Source organism: Balaenoptera borealis (genome assembly GCF_965194805.1).
Source record: "Balaenoptera borealis genome assembly, chromosome: 12".
Taxonomy (NCBI): Eukaryota; Metazoa; Chordata; class Mammalia; order Artiodactyla; family Balaenopteridae; genus Balaenoptera; species Balaenoptera borealis.
In genome coordinates, this window is record NC_138869.1 from 4,500,866 (window position 1) to 4,527,120 (window position 26,255).

Below are 26,255 nucleotides of genomic sequence, written 5' to 3' on the forward strand. Positions count from 1 at the left end.
GCCATATAAAAAAGCCCACAGCTAACATCAGACTTGATGGCAAAAGACTGAAAGCGTTTCCACTAAGATCAGAAACAAGACAAGGATGCCCACTTCCACCATTTCTACTCAATATAGTACTGGAAGTCCAAGCTAGAGAAATAAGACAAAAAATAAAAGTAATAAAGGGCAACCAAACTGGAAAAAAAAAAAGTAAAATTATCTCTGTTCACTGACGAAATGATCTTATATGTATAAATTCCTAAAGATTGTACAAAATACTCTTATAACTAATAAAAAATTTAGGAAAGTTTAGGACACAAAATCAACACACAAAAATCAGTTGTTTTTCTATATACTAATAATGAATAATCCAAAAAAAGAAATTAAAAAAAGAATTCCACTTACAATATCATGAAGAAGAACATTTAGGAATAAACTTAACAAAGGAGGCAAAGACTTGTGCACTAAAAACTACAACACATTGATGAAACAATTAAAGAAGATACCAATAACTGGAAAGAAATCCTATGTTCACAGATTAGAAGACTTAATATTGTTAAGATTTCAATACTACCCACCCAAAGTGATCTAATCTCTATCAAAATCCCAACAGTGATTTTTGCAGAAATAGAAAAATCCATCCTAAAATTCATATAGAATCTCAAAAGAGCCCTGAATAGCTGAAAAATTCTTGATAAAGAAGAACAAAGTTGGAGGTCTCACACTTCCTGATTTCAAAAATTGCTACAAAGCTACAGTAACCAAAACAGTGTGGTACTGGCATAAAGACAGACATGAAGAGCAGCGGAAGAAAATAGAGAGCCAAGAAATAAAGCCTCACATATAAGGTCAAATAACTTTTGATAATGGTGTCAAGACCATTCAATGGGGAAATGACAGTCTTTTCAATAAACGGAGCTGAAAAAACTGGATATCCATATGCAAAAGAATGAAGTTGGACCCTTACCTAACACCATATACAAAAATCAACTCAAAATGGATTAAAGACTTAAATGTAAGCGCTAAAACTATAAAACTCCTAGAAGAAAACATAGGACAAAAGCTCTATGGCATTGGATTTGGTGGTATTTTGCATATGACACCAAAGGAATAGGCAGCAAAAGAAAACAGAGAAATTGGACCTCATGAAAGTTAAAAATTTTGTGCATTAAAGGACATTATCAACTGAGTAAAGAGGCAACTCCAGAATTGGAGACATATTTCAAATCAAATATCTCATAAGGCATTAACATATAGAATATATAGAGAACTAAAACTAAACAAACAAGAAAAACCCCAATTTAAAAATTGACAAAGTACTTGAATAGACTGTTCTCCAAAAGAGATACTGTCCATTAATAAGTGGTCAATAATCATGTGAAAAGATATTCAACATCATTAATCATTAGAGAAACGCAAATCAAACCACAATGAGATACCACTTCACAACCATTAGGATAACTGTTATCAAAACAAACACAGTATAAAAAACAGAAAATAACAAGTGTTGGCAAGGATGTGGAGAAACTGGAACCTTTGTGCACTGCTGGTGGGAATTTAAAATACTATGGCCCCTATGGAAAACAGTATGGTGGTTCCTCAAAAAATTAAAAATACATAGAAATACCATATGAGCCAGCAATTCCCCCTCTGGGTATAAGCCCAAAAGAATTGAAAAGAGACCCAAACAGATATTTGTACACCCATGTTCACAGCAGCAATATTCACAGTAGCCAAAATGTGGAAGTGACCCAATTGTTCATTGACGGATGAATGGATAAAGGGAATATGGTCTATACAGACAGTGGAATAGTATTCAGCCTTAAAAAGGAAGGGAACTGTGACCCATGCTACAACACAGATGAACTTTGAGGACATTAGACTAAATGAAATCAGCCAGTCAGAAAACGACAAATACTGTACGATTCCGTTTATATGAGGTCCCTAGAGGAGCCAGATTCCTAAGACAGGAAGCAGATGGCAGGGCCAGGGGCTGGGGAGGGATGGGGAGTCACTGTTTAATGGGGACAGAGTGTCAGCTGGGGAAGATGAGAAAAGCTCCGTGGTTGGCTGGTGGTGACGGCTGCACAGCAACGTGAATGTGCTTGACGCCACTGAACTTAAAATGGTTAAAACGGAAAACCTTACGTTACGTGTATTTTACTACAGAACAAAAAAGCTAACCAACGGAAGTATACATTTTTAATCCACAGACGTATGAATTAAGGGTTGGGGAAAACATGGCTTACAATTAATGTGGCGAAGGGGCTAAAAAATGAGGGCGTGTTTTTCACTATTTCCTTTGGGCCATGGTCTTGCACGTGGCTCACAGGAACTTCCCGCCTGGTCAGGTGCCTGCACGTTCAGCCCACTCCTCACACTGTTGCCAGATTCCAGGTCACAGGTCAGACCCTTTCACTCCTCACAAGTCTGACATCATGAAGTCCACACTTAACAGCACGCATTTTTAGATCTCAATGCCGCTGAGAAACTGAAGTTCGGCCATTTGCCACTTTACTCTCCTGATTCCCTTTCATACACCCTGTGTTCAGCCCCACTATTTTCATGGCATCATCTCCTACCTTTGCTTATAGGAACTCCTCAGCTAGATGCTATTCCTTGCCTACATCCACCTGATCCCTCAAAGACCAGCTTAAACATCACGTGCTTAATTTTTCTGATCCCCACAGAAGCAGCTGTTTTTGTCTCTCATTCCCACAGCACCTGTCTCGCACACGCGTTTCTTTGGGTACCTGAGAACTGGCTGATTACAGCTCCATTAGACCATGAGTTCTCGGGAGGCAAGGCCACAGTTTATTCATTTCTGCGGCCCAAAACACTAAGCACCCAGCAACACTTGCTGAATGACATTAGCGTCCCAATAAAGGAACAAACCTCTCTACCTGACTCTGCACAGGTAGGGATGTGGAATACGGTGTCCAGTCTGGGTGACACATTTAAGCGGTTCATGGTCAAACTACTGCACAATCCATTTAGTGAAGGGTCACATGTAAAGACAAATGACATAAACACGTGAAAAGCTGGGCCAGGAAAGAAAAACACTCAGGGAAAATACTGAAATATCTGCCATCCAAGTAGAAGCCAGATTCTCAATTCTGTGCACTGGAGCAACAATCACCTCCAAAAGTGAGTAAATGTTTCAGGGAGACAGATTTGGGCTCAATTTTTTAAAAATTCCAGTAAACAGAGCTGTCCAATTATGTAACAGAACTCAAAGTAGTGGCCACGTTGTTGGAAGGGGTGACGCACACAGAACAGAAAATCATCGGTCCTAAGATTTTCTGTGTCAGCAAAGGTTTGACCAGAACAACCTAAGGCTGTTTATTCACTCAACTCACTTACCTGCCTCATACTATTCTAGGCCCCAGCGACACAGCAGTGGCCAGGCACAGTTCTGACTGCTTGGCCCTTTTATAAGCTCCAAAGGACTACTTAAATACGTAGAGAAAGAAGACAGAGGCTAGAAAGAGACCAATACATATGTGAGAACCTGACAGGTGACGAGTGAGCATTCAAACCACCGTGGAAAGAATGGACTCTCCAAAAAATGAAGCAGGGACAACTGACAAGTTATAAAGAAAAAATGAACTGGATCCCCACACGTCCTCAGCTTCAAGTCCAGGCGGAATTAAAGAAGGGGGGTGTGAAAAGCACACTCTAAAACTTTCAGGAGCTAATACAGGAGAGTATCTTTATGACCTCAGAGTAGAAACAGATTTCTTAAATAAGACACAAAAAGCACAAACCAGAAAAGAAAAAGAGTGATAGAGTCAACCATGTTAAACTTCCAAACTTCAGTTAACCAAAAGATCCCAAAAAGAGAGTAAAAAGAAAAGCCAAATCTGGGTGATTTTCCAATACATATCACCAGAGGACTAGTATCCAAAATACATAAAGAACGTCTATAAATCAGTAACAATAAATAAATAAAACAACCTAATAGAGAAATAAGCAAAATACTGGAACATTCTGCAGAAGAGGAAACTCAAATGACCCGTAAACACATGAAAAGATGTTCAACGTTATCAGGGAAACGCAAAGCTAAAGCCACAATGAAATACCATCTCATAAATGCCAGAATGGCAATAATTAAATATAACAACTGTTGGCAAGGATGTAGAGCAATGGGAACTGTTAATACCCTGCCAGTGGCAGGGTAAGTGGTATGACCACGTGGAAAAACATTTTGGTATCACCTCGTTAAGGAAGAAATCATGCTTCCTCTGTGGGCCAGCCGTTCAGCTTCAAAAGCCTACTCTAAAATAGCGAGTCTTGTGTACGTGCACTGGGCCATACGGTAAGAATAGGCATAACCATGTTGTATTGAAGAGCAAAATACTAGAAACAGCAGAACTGATACACTGTGGTTATGAGTCATCCTAGGGAAGAGTACAGTAACGAAAATTAACAAACCCGTTACAGGTACTAACATGCATCAATCTCTAAAACATAACTGTTGAGGGAAAAAAGTGCAGAATACAAATGCATGATTCTACTTAACATAAAGTGCCAAAAGGAACAAAGTACGGTTTAATGATACATATGTTTGGCGGCAAAACTGTAAGGAAAAGCAAGGAATTCTGGCTAGTGGTCACCCTGGTGGGAGGAGGGCGGGGGGGTGGTATAAACCAGGGGGATCAGGAGGCTCCCGCCGGAGTGTGGTCTTCCTAGAGAAACTGTAAGGTGCACGTGCGAGATACACGTTTGCCTGAACAACGTATAAGTCAATGGAAATCTGAAAATAAGATTGAAAATCATAATTTCACGCACCTATCCCAACAGTTTGTGCTTGTGCATCTTCCGCGTATTATTTCGACTCTCAATAACGTGAAGCATAGCTCAAATATGCAAAGTGCCATCATACAGATGGGTTTGTCTTCCAGAGGATCACTGCTCAAACTCACAACACAGGTGCAGTGAGGGGCCGCGTGCAGTCCGGCCCAAACTGCCGCTGAGGCGCCAAGCGGATCAGGGGCACGCGGTCGGCACGGGACCAGCGCCGGCCTCTCCCCGCTGCTCTCCTCCCAGGACAGGACCCGTGAGACCTTTTCCCTCCGGATCCCCCGCCCACGTCCACCAAGCTCGCGGCCAGGGTAGGACAGCGGCTCACGCCCGCAGGCCCGTCCGGAGACTGAAGGCAGGACCGCGTGGCCCAGCCGAGGACGGCGGGGCCGGTGTAGCCTTCCGGACCGGGTCCGCGGACGAGGGCGGAACGGACGGGCCCGAGGCCCGGGGAGCGGGCGGGCACGGACCAGCGGACCCGGGCAGTGGTGGGGGGCCGCAGACGCGACGGACCAGTGGGCCCGGAAGCCCCTGCCCGCCTACCCGCGCACTGTGCGGACAGTAGCTCTTGCTGAAGATGACCACTCGGTGGCCCTCGATGAGGCCCAGCAGGCGGCGCTGAAGCTCCTCGCGGGCCGCGAAAGACAGGCGGCTGGTCCCGGGGGCGGACAAGCGGGCCCGGCGCCCGGGCGGCGACTGCGGCACGGATACGCCGCGGACATTGCCCAGTCGGCGGTTGGGGGCGGCGCCGCTCGCCGGTCCCGGGGACGTCTGCGCCCGCGAGGGCGGTGGCGGCTGCGGCGGCAGCTGCGCCAGGGCCGCGGTGTCACTCCCGGCTGGGCCGGGCCTACCCGGAGAGGAGACACCGGCTCCGGGAGAGCGGACGGAGGTTACGCAGGTAGCCCGAGTGCCGCCCACACCCCGCAACGGCCGCTCGCTCCGACCCCGGCTCCGCCTCCGACCCCGGCTCCGCCTCCGACCCCGGCTCCGCCTCCGACCCCGGCTCCGCCTCCGACCCCGGCTCCGCCTCCGACCCCGGCTCCGCCTCCGACCCCGGCTCCGCCTCCGACCCCGGCTCCGCCTCCGACCCCGGCTCCGCCTCCGACCCCGGCGCATGCGAACTAGGTCTCTACCCGGCCTCTGTGGGGACTCGGCTGCCCTTCGCAAAGGGGCGGGTGCCAAGCTGTATGGTCTTATTATCCCAACGTTGGTACGCGCACCGCGGGACCGCCCAGTCTCTGTGTGATCTCCCAGGGGTGACCCCTGTGGAGAACATACTTCCAGTCTTACTTCCACTCCACAAACCCCTTTAGGCCACCTTAAAAATAGATGTATGGTCTTCAGTGAGGATGGATGTCTCAATCTTTGGAAAGAGTGAATAAATAAAACCATCTTTAGGAAAGATGGCTATTTTTTAAAGCTTATATCCAGCAAAGTAAATAAAAATACTACTGTGTTTCTTATCGCTACGAAGTTTTTAAAGGAATTTCCTAGGTCGCTACCCCTCAGTCCCTACTGCATAGAATTCTGGAGGCACTTCTAATAAAGGGACCCTGAAGTCATCTGTGCCAGAGCAGGAATCCTGTATCCATCATTTGGGTGGCTGGGTGGGGGATCTCAGGGCTAACTTGCTCACCATGACTTACAGCCCCCTGCGGCTGTAGGATGAATGTATTAAACCCCAATAAAGAGAGACATTCAACCACAAGACCAGCAGGCGTGGCCTGGTCCCTCTCAGGGGTCATCTCCTGACACCTTGTGGTTCACGGTGCTTCAGCCACACTGGCTTTCTCCCTGTGCCTCAGTTATGTCAAACACAGTCCCGCATTAGGGTCTTTGCATTTTCTGTTTACTCAGCCTAGATGTTCTCCCTCATCCAGCAAATCTAGCTTTTTCTAGGGGACGGTATGAGAGGGAGATGCCTGAGGTCATTTCTCAGGCAGGCCGAGGTCAGTCCAGGTCTCCTGCTGACCATTCACTCACAGCCCCTTGCAGGTTGCTTTCTAAGTCTCACCTACCTTACTGTGGAGTTGGCTTTATGGCTACAGATATGATAGTAAGAAGGAGAAAGGGCTGCCCACAGCTTCAACTTAAGGTTTATTGTCCTCAACACCCTTGTGCCAAATTTGTTATCTGCTTGGCCCCGAGGATGCCTCTAACCTTAGTTTTCAAAATTCAAGAGTTTCACAGTCAGGCCTCCTTACGAGGAACCATCCCATCCCCTCCCCGTCCTCAGCCTCCGGTCCTCTCCTTGGCCAGAGGCTGGGTCATTGAGAGAAAGGATAACACATTTCTTTCTGCTTCCCTGCTTCCTGGGTTTTCCTTTGTATCCTGTTCATGGCCTTACGTCTAGTTGATCCATCAAAGCTTCACTGGTGGGCCTTTCAGAACCATGACACTGTTTTTAGGAAACTGTATTTTAATTAAGCTCTGAAAAAGCACAGGCTCTGAAGCCAGACAGCCTGGCTCAGAATCCCAGCCCCACTGCTTCCTAGTCAGTGGTCTGAGACAACAGTCATAGGATGAGACTAATACCAGTTCCTACCTCAAAGGGTTGATGTGAATTTACAAGAGTCAATACACATAAAGTGCTTAAGACAGCATCTGGCACCTGGTAAGCACACAATCAGTACATGTGTGAAGTTTCATTATTTACTCCTCCCAACAGCCCCAGAAAGGAGAGATCATTGTCTCCACCTCACAGGTGAGACAGCTAAGGATGGGGATGAGAACAGGATCTTCCCAAGGCCCCACGGATGTCAGAGGAGGGACAGACTCAGGTCCCGGGCCCCTCTCTCTGGGGTACTGCCTTCTCCAGAATCAGCACTGCAATTCCCTTCAATTCCCTTTATTATGTAAGCCAGCTCGAGTTGTGGTTTTTGTTACTTGCAATAAAAAGCATCTTAACAAATAAAAATATTTCAGCATTATGATGTTAGGTGCAGAAAAACTCATGACTCATAATTTCTTAATGGAGTATATTTTTTATCATAAAATATTCTTCTTTGTCCTTGTTAACTCTTCAGTCATTAAATTCTATTTTTCCAAATATTACTGTGGCCAAATCTACTTTCTTTTGTTGGTATCTATATACATATCATTTTCTGTCCTTTAATTTTCAACATATATTTGTCTTTTTCTTCCATATTTGTCTCTTGGGGCAGGAAACAGACTAATTAATCACCTCTTATCCCTTGTAAGTCCTTAATTCATTGAAGTCAGATTCAAGAAATCAGATGATAGAGCCAAGAAGACATTGACACAGAAACTAGATTAGTGGTTGCCTCGGGCTGGGCAGCAGGGGAGAAAATAGGGCGGCATGGGGAGTGATGGCTAAGGCTTATAGGATATTTTTTGAGAAAAAAAAGTTCTAAAATTGTGGCGATGGATGCATAACCCTGTGAATATACTAAAAGCCTTTGAATTTACACTTTAAGTGGGTGCATTTCATGGCATGTGAATTAAGTTGTTAAATAAAGAAAATACGAGTAAATAAAACAAGAAACAATTAGAAAACTAGAACTCAGAAATTTGATGTATTGTTGCCAAAACTTATTTATATATAAAAATATTGTACATAATATAAATTATTATGTATATTATAAGTATGATATGAATTATATATATTACATAATTATTATCTACACTTATATATTTCTATGTATACGCACGTGTCTATGTATAAGAAAATTTCCCACAATATGGCACAATAAAGAGGCAGAAAGTATGAAAGAAGAAACCAAAAAAATCAATCCATGAGGTTAACAATGTCTGTCCAATAGAAGCTCCAAAAATATAGACAGAGAAAAAGGGACAGAAATAGGAAAATAATAGTAATAATAGGAGACAACTTCCCAGCACATGAGCCTTCAGGCCAGAAGGGCCCTCTGAGTGCCCAGCATAATGGATCAAAAAGACCCACATGACAGCAGCACAAAATTTCAGAATATCAAGAATAATGGAAATATCCTACGAGCTTCCAAAAAAGGTGGGTGCAGGGTGGATGCATTTGGCATCAGATGCCTCACCAGTAACTCTGGGTGCTGGGGGGAAAAGGAACACCACCTCTAAATTTGTGAGGAACATTAATTTTGCACCTAGACATCTAGAACAAGCCAATGTTTAAAGGCAAAGTAAAGGTGTTTTCAGACATGGAAGGACTCAGGAGTTTGACCCTGCACAGAGCATTTCTCAAGAAGTTATTTGAGGCTCCCCTTCACCCAAATGAGGAGCTAATCTTTGAAGAAATGCTCCAGGAGGAAAAGGTGAGTCCACCCTAGGAGGTTAGTGAATGGAAGCCATTGCAGGAAGCCAATCCGCCATCTCACAGAGCAGTTGTCTCAAAGAGAAGGAGGAAAATGTTCAGGAAAAAAACGGAGACTGGGCGGCAGCCCCCTGCTGCCCCTCAGTGCAGAGGGCTCACCAGCCCGGCCTCCGCGGACACCCAGTGTTTGTAAAGTTTCCTTAGTGGGAGGCTGCTTTCCTATCACCAAGCCCCAGAGGGCAGAGAGTGGGGGAATAACCCAGAGACGTGGCTACCCAGCTGGGTGACCTTGAGTGGGTCCAGGATGGGCAGAAAAATAAAGGCAGTGGGTGTGTCAGTTAGCTGTTGCTGCGTAAGGAACCACCCTTCATCGACAACCCTCAGTGTTGCTCGTGATCTGAGGTGGCAGGGTTCTGCCCTTCTGAGCTGGGCTCTGCAGGGCTCGCTGCCGTGTCAGCTGTGAGTCAGCCCTGAATCAATGTGCGGCCTCACTCCTCTCCGTGCAGCTTCCTAGCACATCCGGAGATTCAGCTGGGACAGCTGGGTGACTCATCCTGCAGCAGGCAGGCCCAGAGATCTCTGAGAGACAGGAAACATGCAAGGCCTCTGGAGGCCTTGGCTGGGAACCAGAACACCTTCTCTTTTGCGACTTCCTGTCGACCAAAGGGCCAGAGGGAGGTACCCTGCCCTCCTCGTGACAGGACGGGCTGCAGTCCCATCACCGAGGACATGCACACAGGGAGGGGACAAAACCGGGGCTACTTTTGCCAACAGTCTCCCACGGGGAAAGAAAACAAGGATTTCAGAAGGTAGCAGAAGGGGACCTCTCTTTCTCGGTGGGCTCTCTTTTCCTTTCCCCTGTGCACGGGGCGCGAATGGACTATTTCCTCGGGCGGCACTCCGGGTGTTCTGAGACGTTCAGACTTTGCTGTGCTTCTTTCCCTGTTTTCCGCACGTGGAGGAGCCTTTGGTCAGCCCAGCACGGCTCCCCTGAGCCAAGGGACCCACCAGAGTGGGATTCAGGTCCCGCTGGAGCAGAGACTCACTCTCCCCTCCCAGGCATGGAGGCAACAGAGGGTCAGGCTGGGCCTCTCAAGTGAAGGGAGAGCTGCACACCCCCTCCCGTTTCCTGGCGTTGATCTTTCCAGAAAGCAGCCAGGAAAGGTAGGGGGTAGGTCTGAGTCATGGAAATGCCTGTTCAGGCGGAACCTTCTGAGTTTCAGTTACATAAACGGAAGGCAGGGCGGCAGGTCCGACTGCTTTCTTTTTTTTAGAAAAGGTGTCAACAGTTTCTTTGCCTTGGAAATGCCTACGCTCCAGAGTCCTTAGTAAAGAGAGTCAGGAGGGGATGGTGGCACATTCGCACCGCGGCCCCCAGCCCTCCAGGGAAGGGGCGCAGGACTCTCTGCTGTTATTGAAAGCAGAGCCTCTCGCCGACAGCGCGTGGCCTCCCTCAGGTCCCAGCGGGAAGGGCGGCCCCGGCCCCGAAGGTAACTCCGCGGGGAGGGCGGAGCCCGCTGGGGGCGGCCTGCCCACCTCGCCAGCCCCGGGTCCCCGCGGGGAGATGTCGGCTTCGGGACCGGAAGGTGCCGTTCCCGCACGGCCCGGGGGATTCTTGGACAACTGGGCCGGGAAGGGTTCGGCCTCAGATGCAGAGCCGCTGTCAGCCGGAGCGAGCGGCGGATTGGAGCGCAGCGCGGGACCAGGACTCGCCGGCCACTGGGCGGACCGGCTGCGCTCTCCGTGGTCGGTTCCCGGAGGTGATTCCTCTGCCGCAGGCGCGCTCGTCTCTCAGCGCCCGCGCAGCAGGGCCCGGGACCTGGCACCGCTGGAGGATTCCTGCTGGGATTCCGCGCGTTCCGAGGCGCGTCCGCCTGCCGAGCAGCGCCGCAAGGACGCCCCCGCGTGGGGGGCCCGCCCGGCGTCACTTCTGCGGCCGGCCGTCAGGTGGCAGTGGCCGCTCGGGAAGCGGGCGGCGCGAGGCGCTTCCTCTCCGCGCACCTGGGCGCAGGTGCGTCCCCGCCGCCCGCGCCGGCGCACCTGGGCGCCTCGGGACCGCGGGGTCCGGCCCCCGCAGGACGTCTCTCTGCTCAGCAACCCTCGCTCCGGGTCTGGATTTCTCCTCTTAAACAGGTCAAGCCCGTCTCGGGTTCACGGAGGAAACAGGTATGCGCGCATGGTGTGAAGCCTGGAGGGTTCCATAGAGCGGAAATGCCTAGTGTGGACTCCCTGATGAACCGGAAGAGCAGAGGCGTGCTCTGCTCTCAAGGAATGTCCTGGTCGGCTACCGAGAGCCCCGCCCTGCGCAAGAAAGCACGTGCGCAGGCAGCGACGTAAGGAAGGACGGACAGAAAGTGTGCTGCCGCTTGGCCTGTATTGATTCATTGAAACCGCACGATAGCCTTCTGATTCTCTGAGCTACTTGCATTGTCCCCATTACACAGACAAGGAAACTGAGGCCCAGAGAAGTCGTGAGTTGCTGGAGCCCACATCTTAGTAAGAGGCCAAGGGAGATGCAGAATGGAAGGTGGGAGGGGTGGGGCTGAGGAGGGGCGGAGACAGTGAGCGAGGGGCGAAAAGGCAGGAGAAGGATGCCCGCCAGGGGCAGCGTGGGACCCCCTCCACAGCCCACAGCTGCAGGCCACCCGCATGGCATGGCACCTCCCCCCAGAGGCCTGGGCAGGGAGACGCCACGCCCTCTGGGAGCCAGGCCCAAGGCCCCTTGCAGACAGTTTTGGAGCACACTCTGCCATCAGCCCAGACTGTGACATGTTCTCAGAGCCCTTGCACAAACCATAATTTGTAATGCTATACTTGTGTGATTTTCTGATTAATGTCTGGCACCCCCCCTCCCCCAGAGCGGAAGGGCGGGGAGCAGGCCGTGTGGTCACCACTGTGTAATCAGTGCTGGGTGTGTGCTGGCAAATGGCTGACACTCACGGAAAGTAGGAGTGAAAGCGGAGAACAGAAAGTCCATCCTGGCGAAGGTGCAGGATGGGGGCTCTCGGGGTCCGGTTTGCACGATCACCTCTTGTCTCGGCCCCTCCTGTCTCAGGCTCTGGCTCTCTCCTTGAACACATCTGTGTCCTTTAGCACACGGGAGCCGGAGGGATGCTCGCTGGTTGTAGACAGTGCTCAGAGAACAAGAGTGAACGAGCTGATGATGGCTCTGAGGCCACATCCTTAGCTGCTTTCCAGCTGTGAAATAACCAAAGTGCAGCCACCCCGTTTCCCTGGAAGGGCTGTCTCAGGAATGTGAGCGGGAGGTGACAAAGCTGGCTGTGTCCTGGGGCCGGGGTGGGGTGGGGTGTCACTCACTGCTCTTTCCCTTTTCCTCCCAGGGACTGGTAATGGCCTCATAAAACTGGAGCCTGCACGTTGGCCTCTGATTTGGTTCCTATTCATTTGCAGGAATGATTTCACCTAAAAGAATTCACTTTACTCCTCAACTGCGGAGGTGTCGTCTGCTGGTTAAAGATGCAGAGTAATAGCTTTTGGCAATGTGTCTGCTTTCTGCAAGCCCTAGTATCTAAGTTGGAAGAACAGTAATTGTCGGTTGTTAGAATCCTGGTGGTTTTATTTGTTTATTTTCTTATCTTGCAGCATTATTTGTGCTTCTTGCCTCTAAACTGTGATGAGCGAGAATTTTCTGAGAGGAGGGGTCTGTGTGCTCCTCCCTGCTTTTGCCGTTCTCCTTTTTTAACAGCTGCAAGAATTAGCGTCTACATAAATTCAGCCAACAGGAATGCGTACATACTACTGCTTTGTGAATCTGACAGATGGTAGTAGTGGGCAGCAAACCTGTAGAATAGAAAACGTATGAAACAGGCCTCAAAGCACCATTCTTTTGTCAAGTTGTGATGAAGGATATCTACAGACTCAGGGAAGAAAACTCAACCAACCAGGGAGTGTGGGTGAATTTCTTAGGTCTGGCAAACAAGCTGTTTATAACACACATGAGACTGAAATTCTAAGTTGCAAAGATATCAAGGCTGGGCTTGGAGGAAGATCTTGAGTTTTCTTCATTTACAAAGTCTGTGAATTTGGTACTATACTGTATTTATCCCAGTCTCAGAGAAACAGGAGACACAGAGCCTGAATCTTATGAAATCCAGAAAGGGGAGGACTTGGGAATCCAACTAGTGGCATTTGGGGCTTGTCCTGCAGGAGTGGGGCGGGGTTACAAGTTTCTGTCCATCCGACTGAGGAGCTCTGGGCCAACCCCACCCATCCCACATGCAGGTCCCCGGGTGGCTGAGAAAGGTCAGCCATGAACACTCAGCAGCACGCACAGGTGCCACCTGGGGCCGATGTCCTTACTTGCCTCCCACGTTCACCTGTGCCCATGCTGGGCTTTCCTTTTTTTCCCAATCCTTCTGCAGATGGGTCAACTGATGTTATTTTCTTGGCTCAACCCTTGGACTTTGGAGGGATTTCCACATGTCCTAGCTTTCTCCTCCTCTTTCTCCCCCTAGGGGGGACACCTCAACCTAACTTTGACTCTCAAGGACCCACCAACCAGTTCCCTTATGGGCCCCAAGCCAACCTGTAAACCAGGGGTGAAATGAGCTACCATTTTGGAGCAGTGGGAAGGGGTGCCTGGGAGGGGAGAGAAAGGAGGGTGGAAGGCAAGGGTCTGTAGGTTCGAAGGGGCCACTATTCTCACCAGACACGGCTGACGTGAGCCCCTCTGATCGGGCTCCATTTCAGCACCAGTGCCACTAACTGCTCAGATCTGTTTGCAAATCTGCGTGATGATTCGAGACTGAATATGGGTAGTGAGAAAGGCTTTCCACCGTGTTCTCTAAATAGTAACACTAATCAAATTTATAGAGAGAGCAGGACAGGAATTTTGAATAAGTATAATTAATGGCTTCAGAGAGATGCACGAGGATATTGCCTTTGTAAAAAAAAAAGATATTAAAAACTTGATTGCTAAATTAGGAAAAGCAAAACCTCAATGGATGGGCTGAAAAATGGAATATTCACATTCTAGGAAACCTAAGTGAGGAATTATCATAAAGGTACAAAGAAATAGAAAGCATGAAACAAAAGTCAAGCGACACGAAGGACAGAGTAAAAAATTGTAAAAGCCATCAAATAGGAGTTCTGGAAAGAGAGAATAGACAGATTGGAAGGGAAGACATTTTCCAAGAAGTGATAGAGGAAATTCCCCCCCAAACTGAAGAAATGCAGGAATGCTGAGACTGATGGGCCCCTCAAGAGATCAGCATGACACTACATCAGTATCTTCAAAGTTCTGGGTGAAAATCACTTGGAACCTATAACTTTATATGAAGCCTAACTATTCAGTATTACAAAGCTATCATTCATTGTGAAGGCAAAATAAAGACATTTCCAGGCATGAAAGAAGCCAAACATTTAAGGCCCACAGACACTCTCTAAAAACAAACAAATGCTGGGTGATGAGCTCTAGCAAGAATAAAAATGATAGGGTACAATGGTGATCAAATAAAACAATAAAAGCTGTTTTTTAAGAGTAAATGAGTGTTGACTGATTAAAATAAGACATTTTAAATAACAACGTGATACACCACCTGGAAAAGTGACAGTGTACTCAAATGCTAAACAGTCGTGCCCTGTCCTGGGTGTGTATCCAAAAGGAATGCATAGATACCTGTTCCAAAGGACAGGTGCTAGAATGTTCCCGGTGGCGTAGTTCGCAACACCCACACAATGGGACCGACACAAATTTCACCATCGTAGAAGAGACCACCTGTGACACAGCCGTAGAAGGGACGAGGAAAGCACCACTGCCACGTGCTCCTGTGTAGAAGAGTCTCAGAGGCGTGACGCGGAGCAGGAGAAGCCGTACACAAGGGAACAGACGCTGTGATTCAAACATACAGGTTGAGAGACCTCACGCACTGACCGGTGGTGACGGGAGTGGTGCTGTGGTTTACCTGTGGCGGCGATGACGGGAGGCTCAACAAAGGCTTGTCGAGAACTGGCGATGTTCTGTGCCCCTCTGGGTCCTGTTTGCAGGGATGTGTTCACCTTGAAAAATTCATCAAGTTGTACGCTTAAGATGTGGGCATGTAAAGTATGTCTTTATACTTTAATGAAAACAAAATGATCACGGAATAAAAATTCTAGGGAACTGGTAAATGGAGCAGAGGGAAGTAGCACGTGTTGTCTGACTTGGGGTGATTTAACTACAGATAGTGTTTTATAAATATAACCTTAATTAAGTATTTTCAAAGGGTGAAAAAAATTTTAAGAAAATTCAGTTGGTATAACAAAATGTAAGAAAGGGGAGAAAGAAAGAAAAAGTATAACACACAAAAACAAAAAAAAATGGAACAAACAATTCTAATAATATCAGTCATCACAGTAGATGTGGGTTAAATTCATTAAAAGAAAAAAACCCTGGTTGGATAAAAGTACAAATTATGTGAAACATATCTAAAAGAAATAATCCAGGAAAAATGAAAGTGAAGGAAAGAAAATGCTAATAAAACAAAAAAAAGATGGTAATATTAAATTCAGATGAAATAGAATTCAAGGTCAAAGCATTTAATAATAAAAGAAAGGGGTATGTCATGCTGAAGAATGGGAACAATCCACAGGGTAACTAATGATCATTTTACTGCACTTAAAGCACAACTTGAAAATACATAGAGCAGAAACCTGTCAGAATTACAAATAGAAAAAAACTAGATCCTCAATGTCTTAGTGGGCAATTTTGACAAAACTCGTAGAAATGAATAAGTAAAAAGGATTTGAATAAAATAAGTAATGAGCTTAATCTAATTACCATTCTGCTCAACTGGCAGAGATTATATATTCTTTTAACCACAAATGGAATACTCTGAAAAACTGACCTATGCAAGGCCGTAAAGGATATTTTAATAAACTTCAAAGAGCTGCTATTATTTAGGCCGATTGAAATAGGATAAAACTAGAAGTTAACAAAAACATTTTAATAGCTCTTGAATTAAAGGGAAAATTAAAATATATAATGTATGAACTATTTAATGTTTGAACAATCACAGATGCACCATATTACAGAATCTGTTTTTCTGCCACAGCAATACTCAAAGGAAGAAGTATGACTTATATGCGTTTATTAGAAAACAAAAAAGATTGAAAATAAATGAACTAAACTTTCAAATAAATTATTTAAAAACCATTTAAACAATCCAAAAAAGTAGAATGATGAGATTAAAGCTAAAGTAGAAATTAATAAAATACAAACAAAAGCAACGCAGCTGGTCAATGAAATAGATATTTCAATAGATGAAGAGACAAAGGAGAGGAGCTCAGGAAAATAAAGCTATATGCCGATCTTCTTCATAAACACGGGCGCAAAACACCCAAATAAAATGCCGTATAGAACGGAAACCTGAGGGCCATACAGACGATGGGGTGCTGCCCATAAGGTCACTCTGCCTAAGAATCATTCTATCCTTACTGCAGTCTCAGCGTATATTCCCGGCTCTGCCTTCCTCTCTCCCTCCTCTCTCCCGCTGCCCCCATCTCTCTCTATAGTTGTGTATACATCTATCTATTTTTCATCTATATGTCCAGCTATATGTCTTCCGAACATGTTTATTTCTGAGTCTCTTGGCCTTTGTTCTCTAATTTGTCTTTTTTCTTTAGTTTCACATTTTTAGTTTCTTTGTGTCTAGATGTTTGTGTGAAAGTGTCTTTTTTCCATTTTCATTTTTAACCTTTTTTTGTTTCTCTCCCTTCATTAAAAAATATCAAAAATATGTAAATGTTATGTTTTTATTAATTGAATGTGTTCCGTGTTTTTAATTTTAAATTATGATGAACAGAACATTTTTATAGTATTATATTTTAAATTAAATTGATTTTTATTTTTTAAAAATTAGCAAATTCAGTTTGGCAGTATATTAAGAGACATCCCAAGAATGCAGGTATGTGTTCAACTTTAGAATAAAAATCTACCGGTTTAAATCACTGCTTTTCTAGAGTACAAGAAAGATCACATAACTATTTTCATAGAGAACAAAAACACTTTTGAAAATATTCAACATATATACTTTCAGGATAAAAAGCAAGGCTTCTAGCAAATTAGGTTCTTTCTTAATATGATAAAGGGCATTGAGACTCTACAGTAATCGTCACCACTTGATAATGAAATAAAAAGAGTCAGTGTTAGTATCATTGTGCTATTCAACCTTTTTATTGGAGATTCTAGCCAGTACTATAATACGAGGGAAAATGTCATTAATACTGGAAAAAAGGAACAAAACTGAGATTATCTGCAGACCATACGATGATCTACCTGGAAAATTCTGAAGAGAATCAATTGGCAAAACCAATAAGAGAGTTTAACAGTGCAGCCACATATAAGATCAGCATAGAAAAAATCAATAGCTTAATTACATACTAGCAAAAACCAATTATAAAATGAAATGAAAAATGAACTCATTCTTGAAAACAGCAAATTCCATAAAATATCTAGAGAGAAACCTCATAAAAATGTTTAAATACTAAATAAAGAAAGCTACCAAAGTTTACTGAATGGCCTTCAAGAAGAGTTAGCTATATCAGCTCTCCCATAAATTAATCTATAAATCCAACGGAACCCCAGTTGAAATCTCAGGAAGACTGTTAATGGTATATGACAAGATGATTTCTTTCCCCGAGAAGGGAAATCTCCAGAGGTGGTCAAGAAAATTTAAAAGAGAAAAACAATGAGGGGACTTTCCTTGTCAGATATCCAAATATCTGATAAAGTTATAGTAGTCAAATCAGTGGTGAGTTGCTATAAAAAAGCTAAAGAATAGAGAAACAAATCTAGCAATGTACTATGTACATATGGAAAACAGTTTATCATGAAGTTGGCTTTTTAAATTCAGTGCCAAAACAAAATATTCAATAAACGATAAGGGCTATATATAAAATCTACATAATTGGCTATTTATATGAAAACATTCTATCCAGCATAATCCCATAGCATAATAAAAAATAAACTGCAAATGGTTTTAAAAGGTAAATGTTAAAAAACTGTTTACAAGTTCAGTAGGAGATACTTCCTTACTAATACATAAAATCTACAACCCAAAAAAGAGCATGAATTAGATATCTGAATGAAAAAAGTTTAAACTTGTTTGTCAAAAAATGACCTACAGTTAAAAGACAAGTGGTAGATGGGAGAAAATAGAGCATTGGAAAAGAGGAGTGACATCTAGAGCATACAAAAGCTCCTGCAAACCAGTAACAAAAGGACAAACCAAAACAGAACAAAACAAGCAAGGTGGGCCAAGTATTTGAGAAGGTGATTCACAGATAAAAGAATATCAAGGACCAGCACAAATGTAAAGATGCTTAGCTTTAGATACAGTAATAGTCAGGGAATTGCAAGTAAAATTAAAACAAAATGTTCCTCTCTATCACACTGGTGAAAACCTGGGAGGCTATCTTGAAGCTCCATTTGCAATGCAAACACAAGGCTTCCACTTAGAGGGTATTTTGTTTAGCATGGCTGAGAGGGGTGACAGAGATGATGGGAGGGAGGTAACGGTCCCCCGCAACGCTCTGGTGTGGCCGCTGCTCTGTGTGGGACCTTGAATGCAGAAAAGGCACAGGCCACTCTGAAGGAGCCTCCTGGGGCTGCTCAGAGCCCACGGGGCACTCCCCGCTCGGTCCCTCCCTTCCCCTGCTAATAGACGCAAAAGGCTGGAAAACCATCTTGCCAAGTAGGCAACCAGGTTTACCACTGAGCTCTCTGAGGAATCCTGTCAATCTGTAGCTCTTATTACAGCCCAGTGTTATTTCCTTAAAGTCTGTGCGTACATTTTAATGATTCATAAAACTCTGTAAGAGTCTCATGGTGGGGAGTGGGTGCAGCTGCAGGGGGTGGAAGGGATCGAGAGTGGGGCAGGGAGCCAGTACCAGGACGGTCTCCCCAGCAGCCCCTCCTGCCCTCCCCCACCCGCACCCCCTTTCCCGGGCCTTCACCCCAGCTCCCAAGCCCCGCACCCAAGGGCCAGGCAGGCCACGCTTCAAGGGAGGCGCCAAAGCCAGGTGGGACCCTAGAAAGGGCTCTGGCTTCTGAGACGTTTGGACCAGGGTTCAGATCTCATATCTGCCTCTTCCCTGCTGTGTGACCTCAGGCAAGCCATGTCCCCTGTCTGAGCCTCAGCTGGCAGGCTTCTTTGGATGACGCGTAGCACAACAATAACTAGTGATAACTGAGTGTCTCCTCTTTGCCAGGTATTGTTCTGGGTCCATGACATGTATTAACTCATGCAATCCCACATCAGTGCTACAGGTAGGTACTGTGCTTATGCCTGTTTTACAGATGGGGAAACCGAGGCAGAGGGAGGTGAAGGAACTTGTTGGAGACCACACAGGCAGCCGAGCTGGGACTGAGATGAAAATCTTCACTCTTAATTACTCAGGTTCTTGCCTCTCTGAACCTGGAGCAACTCGCTCACCAGTAGGGGAGCCCATTCAGCCAGCCAGTCAGTCAGTGACTCAGTCACCGATGCCTTGAGCGCCCGCCCCGTCCCAGGCCCTGTGCCAGGTGCTGGGAATTCAGGGATGAATGAAGCAGACGCAGTCCCTCTGCTCCGAAGCTTCTATTTTGGGAACTGTGTGTGTTGTGGGTGATATTGGCTGGAGACCAACGGTAAACAAATAAGTAAGCAACAAAGATCCAGAGAGTGATCTTTTCAGGAGGTAAGAAAATAAGACACAGCAGTGTGAGGTGGGGGGTGGGCCTGGCTGGGGAGGCGACATCACGGGCGGGCGGGGCCGCAGGGGCAGGTCCAGGTCTGCTGGCCCCCGAGGCCCCCGTGGCGGTGCTCAGGCTGCTCCGGGGCCCTGAGCTGGAGCCTCAGGGCCAGGAGCAAGGCCAGAGCCTGCGCTGGAGACGCGAAGCCCAACTCAGGTTACAGTCGTGGGCGGGCACGTGCGTGCGCATGTGTGTACCTGCGCGTGCGTACCTGCGCGGGCATGCGTGTGCGGGGGTGGGGCGCGTAAAGAGAGACTGATTTGCCAGGAGGCCGCATAGGCTGACCAGACTCCGCTCCGGCTGCCTCGCTGCAATCCGTGGCCCACACGGCTTTGCTGAGCCAACGTCTCTCTCTTCCCACTGAGCTCGCAGCCCCCACGGTCCCCGGCCGCCCACGCGCAGCAAGCTGCCCTCGGGAGAACCGCGACAGGAGGTGACTGTACTGGGGAGGCGCTGGGGCGCAGGCTCCCGGCGGCCGGTGCACCCTGTCCCTCCCGGGCACGCTCGCAGCGAGCGCTATGCACGCAGCTGCCCGGTCCCGAGAGCGGCTGGAAGGGGTGCTTGAGGGGGTCACCGTAAGGGGGCTGCTTACCGGGTGCCGGCGGCTGGTTCCGTCAGGCCTGGGGAGTGATCGCGCAGGTTTAACCTGCCGTGGCCAGCCTGCCCCCTCTGCCGGGGCCAGGCCCTGACTGGGGTGACCAGCGTGACTCCAGGAGAGACTGGCTTCTGGGAGAGATTCCTTTGTGCTGAAAGGGAGAGCGCCCTTCCGCAGCTGCTCCCTGCAGCTGGGCGGACAGAGGTGGGCAGGTGTGATGCTCCGAGCCCAGGCTGGCATCTCCACACCGACACCACGAGGGGAGATGCGGCCAACCTGCTGGGCAGGCAGATGGGAAGAGCCTCCATCCTCCACGGACCCGGACTGTCTGCACTGAGTCCCCCACGTGGAGAAGCACACACTCCAAGCAGGCAGGCAGACCTCAGAGAGGAGAGGAGAGAGCTGCCGCGGTGTCACATGCCAAATCCCCGCAGGAACTTCTACCCGAGTGTCAAGCTAATGCCCGTCCCTCCCTGTGGAAGCACAAGGCTGGAGAGAGGAGGCTCCCCGGACCACCAGTGTGTGCCAGGGCGGGGCAGCGGGGAGGGTGCTGCAGTCCCCCTCAAATTCAGATGGTGGTGAAGGGCAGGCTGTGCTTCGGGGATGGGCCCTGTCATCAGCCATCTCCACAGCTACTGCAGAGATGTCCTCCACCGTGGGGCTGCAGAGAGCTTCCCAAAGCACAGCCCCCAAATCCAGAGTCTTCCACTGCCACGCCTCAGGGTAGAAGGACATAGCCAGCATTCAAGGCCTCTGTCCTCATGACCCAACCAGCCTTTCCGGAGTTTTCCCCACCACAGCTCAGCGTGAGCCCAAACAGCCTGAACACTACAAACGGCCCCGCATCCAGCTCCTCTCGTTTTCCAGGCCTGTAGGGGTGGTTACCAGGGGCTGAATCACCCCCATCCTACAGACGAGGAGCCTGAGGTTTCGGAGGTGAAGAGTCACAGAAAACTCGGAGATGCCCCCCAGCACTGGGGCGCCACCCCCTCAGTGACGCCTCTGGGTGGCTCCCAGACCACGGGCCCACCCGAGCCAACTGCGTGAGAGTATCCTTCACTCCAGCCCCCTTCTCATCAGGGCTCCACTCCTCCCCAGTGGTCTCCAAACTTTAGGCCAGAGGAAGCGTTTGTCAGTACACCGCAAAAGGCAAAGTCAGGCAAGTGATGAGCAGCAACAACTTGCTTTCAAAGGTACAAATGTGCCTGCGTCGCTGGGCGACAATCTTAGCACCCAGGAAACACCTTTGTAAGACAGAAGATCCATGAAACATAGTTACTGTGTGGCAGAAGATGCGTGTATGCTGTCACCACGACACCTGTGCACAGAATGCATTGTGATTTTGTCTCAGTGTGATCTTTCAGCGTCTGGAATTTCTCGGTTATTATCAGTACATCTTTCTTACATGGACCTTCTCGGGAAACAGTAAGGGGTCAATGAGCTGTTCATTCACCAGTGGTGCCTGATGGTCTAGTGTTTAGATGTTTCCTTTCTCCTTCTACTCACAGAAGATGGCACTTCCCCGCTCTTGCAGGTGGGAGGGGCAGTGGGCCTGCATGGCCAGTGGATGTGAATGGGGGTGACAGTTGCCGAGGCAGGGCAAGCTGGGGCTCAGTCCTCTAGGCTCTGAAGCTCACTCGTCCTGCTGAGTCAGCCGAGGAAGCCACATGTTCCAGATGTGCAGGTAAAGAGCATGGTAGAGCCTCTGGTGGCCGGGAATGCCATGTCCCACACAACCACATTTTGCCTGAGTGAGAAATAAAACATTGTGTTGTTAAACCTCCACCTCAAATATTTTCAACTTCTACTGAGGTATAATATACATGTCGTAAAATGCTTAGATGTTAAGTGCGTGGCTTAGTATTGATAAATGTATAAACCATGTAGCCACTATTCCAAGTTTTATTCTCCTGTCCATATCCATCCCCCTTCCTAGACAACAGTGTTTTTTAGTTTCCAGGATACAAGCCTTGTACTTCTTTGGCTAAATCTGTTCCTAAGTGTTCTATTGTTTTTGGTGCTATTGTAAGTGGAATTGTTTTCTTAATTTCATTTTTGGATTGCTCATTGTGAGTATATAGAAATAGAACTGATTTTTGCATATTGTTCTTATACCCTGCAACCTTGCTGAATTTGCTTACTAGCTCTGTTGAGTGTGTGTGTGTGCGCATGTGTGTGTGTGAATTCCTTAGGATTTTTATATACAAGATCATGTATTCCACAAATAGAGATCATTTTACTTCTTCCTTTCCAATCTTTTATTTCATTTTCTTGTGCAGTGTTGAATAGAAGTCGTGCAAGCAGACATCCTTGTCTCTTTCTTGATCTTATAGGAAAAGCTTCCTTTTGACTTTTAACATGGACAAAGCAAATTCCTTTTCTGACTTTTCTACTCTACCAGCCCATTTCTTCTTCTTCTCTGCTTCTGGAGAATCCAATTTAAGAGACACCAGCTCACACACCTCCCCCTCCCCCACCCCCTATACTGGTTGCCAAGTTATTTAAAAAAGAAACAACTCTCAATAATAATAGCTATTGCTGAATGAGTTCACTAAGTCCAAGCTCTGGGCAAGCACTCCATGTAATATTGGCACCACTCTTATATCAGGAAACTGAGGGGCACAGGTCTAGGAGGAGGCAGAGCTCAGCCTTGCATCCCATCTCACTGCTCTCTTTAGCACTGACTGCACTGTTTTCTGGGTACCACACTGCTCAAGAGCCATCTGACCAGATTTAGGTCACACAGTCACCTCCAGCTACAAAGGAGAAGGGAGTCCAGAGAGGGAAGTATTTTTTATTTCCCCAAGTGCAGAATTTTATTTCCTGATTATTATTCTGAAAAATTTCAAACCCATAGAAACAGTGGAAGATATAATGGATTCCAATATACATATTTCACCTAGATTCACCTATTGTTAACATTTTTCCCTGAACCATTTAAGTGCAGGTTGTAGACACTATGACACTCCCCCAATACTTCCAAATGCATCTCCCTAAAACAAGAAAATTAACTTTAATTCAATAATGTCACCTAGGACATATTCCATATATAAAACTTTCCCAACTGTCCCAAGTACCTTTTTATAGCTTTGTTGCTGTTGTCATTTTAATGCAGGATATAATCAAGATTCACTGCTGTGTCTCATTGTTATGCTTCTTTCATGTCTTGAAACTTGTTTTGTTTTTCATGACATTAGCCTTCTGGAAGAGTCCAGGACAGCTGTTTTGTAGGATGTCTCACATTCTGGATTTGTCTGATTGTTTCCTCACGATTGGAGTCAGGGCACACATTTTTGGCAACAACACTCCAAAGGGGACACTGTGTGTCCCTTACATCTCCTGGGGAGGGACATCATGTCATGTTGTCCCACTGTGATGCTAAATTCAGCCATTTAGTTAAGGAAGTGACCTCCAGTTCGCATCAATGTAATAGTTTTCTCTTTATGATTGTTCAGAAATCTGTGGTGAGACTTGGGAGTTGTCACTCAACAGCTTTAGGATCCACTGACGATTTTTGCATGATTCAGTTAATTCACTGAGGGTCACAAAATGGCAATTTTTAAATCTCACACTGATTTGCTGGCATTCTTTTGTAAAGAAGAACCCCCCCCTTTTTCTACATCCCCCTTTTTTTTTTTTGGCTGTGTTGGGTCTTCGTTTCTGTGCGAGGGCTTTCTCTAGTTGTGGCAAGTGGGGGCCACTCTTCATCGCAGTGCGCGGGCCTCTCACTATCACGGCCTCTCCTGTTGCGGAGCACAGGCTCCAGGCGCACAGGCTCAGTAGTTGTGGCTCACGGGCCCAGTTGCTCCGCGGCATGTGGGATCTTCCCAGACCAGGGCTCGAACCCGTGCCCCCTGCATTGGCAGGCAGATTCTCAACCACTGCGCCACCAGGGAAGCCCCATCCTCTCTCTTTTAACACATGGACTATTGCATTTTTTTAAAAAATGAAATATGTTATGGGTTCAAACTGTCAAATTGCTATAATGCTCAAGTTGTCCCAAGTTTGGCCAGTGGGAACTTAGGCACCAATTTTTCTAACCAGGCACATTGTTACACCTAAGGAAGTTGGGTTCTGTCATAAGGAAGGAGAGAATGAGTACTGGGCAGCAAACAGTGGGCCTGTCATAACACCTTACCTCCTCAAAGTCTCCATTTCCTGGGCCTTAGACTGGGGTAATACTCTCTCAGGATGGTTTCCGGGACTAAATGAGTTGGTCATGGATTAACTGCATGCAAAGCATGTGTGCCTGCATCATAGAGCCTGGTGCCATGAAGGTGCCCAAAAACCATGAACTTCTCTTCCCTTTCTTTCCTCTGCCACTGTTTTTATTAAAATCCTCACCCTTCTTTGGATTTATAACGTCACTATCTTCACCTTTTTGCAGTTCGGTTTTCTTTTCAGGGAAGTAGGGATACACGACTTGCTGGGTTGTCATGAGGCTTAGCTATGTTGGTGTCAGTGTAACCCCACTCTCAGTCTTGTGGGATTCCAATTCTCTCCCAGGAGTTTGCACATGGTGGGAGCAGGGGAGACCACACACAGTCTCATAGTCACCTGTGGCCCTGACTCTTGTTTTGAGGAATTAGTTCAGTGGTTAGTTATTTCATCAACTCAGAAGTGAAATCCATCCCTTTCCTCAATTTTTATAACCCCTTCCACAGTCACAGGGTATTCGGGAGACCTTGAAAAACGTGAGGAACATGGAGTACATGCTGAAAGTGCCCCGTCCAGCCCGTGAGGCCATCCCCTGGCTGCTGTGGGTGTGGGCTGCTGAGAGCTCACAGACGCCCCCTTCACTGGGCTGCCAATGACCGACTGCTACGGGAAACAGAAGGCCAGTCCCCTTGCCTCCGAGCCGGCCCAACCCTGGATATAATTTGTGCTCCAGAGCCCAGCTTTGACGGCATGTCAGCTTTCTCCTGAGGCACTCCCCCAGTAAACCACTTGCACCAGAATCCCCTACTCAGCCTCTACTTATAGGGAAGAGATGGAGGGAGATTTCCAAATCAAAGTATTTTGAAGGAAACTGGCAGATGTCCTTGTTATCCTAGAGGATAAAAATCCTCTTGTGCCCCCCCCCCCGCCCCCCCACAATGTCCACCGTCTTCTTCACCCAAGCCGCTCTCATCTCAGAGCATCTCACTTTCTCTTCCACCCTCTGCTCCTCCCCGCTTCCCTTCCAGGTTCCAAAAGGCTCCAAATGACCCTTACTATTTCACGGAGCAGTCGCGGGTTCCCCAGTTCTAGATCCCAAACTCAGCTCCGGGTCCACTGTGGCAGATCGACGCGAGTCAGCAGCTCAGAGAACAAAAGGGGTCTTGGTTCAGGTGGCCGAGGCTGTGAGCAGCAGTCACCGCGTCCATTACACGTGTGACCCCGCGAGACAGGCGTGAACACGACGCTGGATGCACGGTGCGTGTCTCCTCAACGCCGAGGGCCGTTCACTGTCCCCCCCGGGCCTTTAGAACAAGCTCTGGCCCCGCCGACAAGGCCCTCTCCGCTCTGACCTTCAGCCCGCCTCCGGGTCTGCTGTGCACCCTCCCACACTCCGGGCCCGCGCTGGGCCCTCGCCCTCCTTCTCCTCCCTCAGGGCCTTTGCACGAAGTTCTTCCTCCACCGCCTCCCCGCCAGAGGGGCGCCTCCCGCCAGCTTCTCTGCTGGCACCGCGACGTCGCCGTCTTCCTCAGCGCCGAGGACGCTCATTCACGGGCCTGCTCACCGCGAACCTGCAGCGCCTCCGCCCGCCCAGCGCGGCCTCCTCGGTGGTGGTGTCCCGGTCACCGCGGCTCCGCTCCTCGGCCGGCCATCTGGCCACGCGCCGTCTGGGTTTGGGCGCAGCGCCTCGTGCTCCTGGTCCAGTGGGCGGCCACCGCGAG

The 26,255-nt window shown here is 47.7% G+C and overlaps 2 protein-coding genes across 8 annotated transcripts in view; one reads left to right on the forward strand and one right to left on the reverse strand.

Annotated features, from left to right (window-relative positions):
• TXNRD3 (thioredoxin reductase 3) overlaps positions 1-6,177 on the reverse strand; it is a gene marked incomplete at its 5' end in the record, with an annotated part of 41,742 nt that extends 35,565 nt beyond the window's left edge. For all 6 annotated transcript variants that reach the window (XR_014232237.1, XR_014232238.1, XM_082345221.1 and 3 more), the window contains one exon: positions 5,329-6,177. Coding sequence is in view for 4 of the 6 variants with exons in the window: in XM_082345221.1 (XP_082201347.1) it covers positions 5,329-6,177 (849 nt within the window). The remainder of the gene's footprint in view (positions 1-5,328) is intronic.
• Positions 6,178-10,397: 4,220 nt separating this feature from the next.
• Positions 10,398-19,433, forward strand: LOC309607105 (uncharacterized protein; the record flags this gene model as incomplete). 2 transcript variants are annotated; one of them, XM_082345316.1, is made up of 2 exons in its annotated part: positions 10,398-11,215; positions 12,391-14,554. In XM_082345316.1, 2 exons carry the CDS (start codon positions 10,398-10,400, stop codon positions 12,398-12,400), a joined length of 828 nt encoding a protein of 275 aa, XP_082201442.1. In that variant the 3' UTR covers positions 12,401-14,554. The 2 variants fall into 2 exon arrangements, 1 of the variants encoding a protein (XP_082201442.1); XR_014232254.1 differs by lacking the exon at positions 12,391-14,554 and adding an exon at positions 19,347-19,433 and having other exon boundaries at positions 11,148-11,215.
• Positions 19,434-26,255: the final 6,822 nt, after the last annotated feature.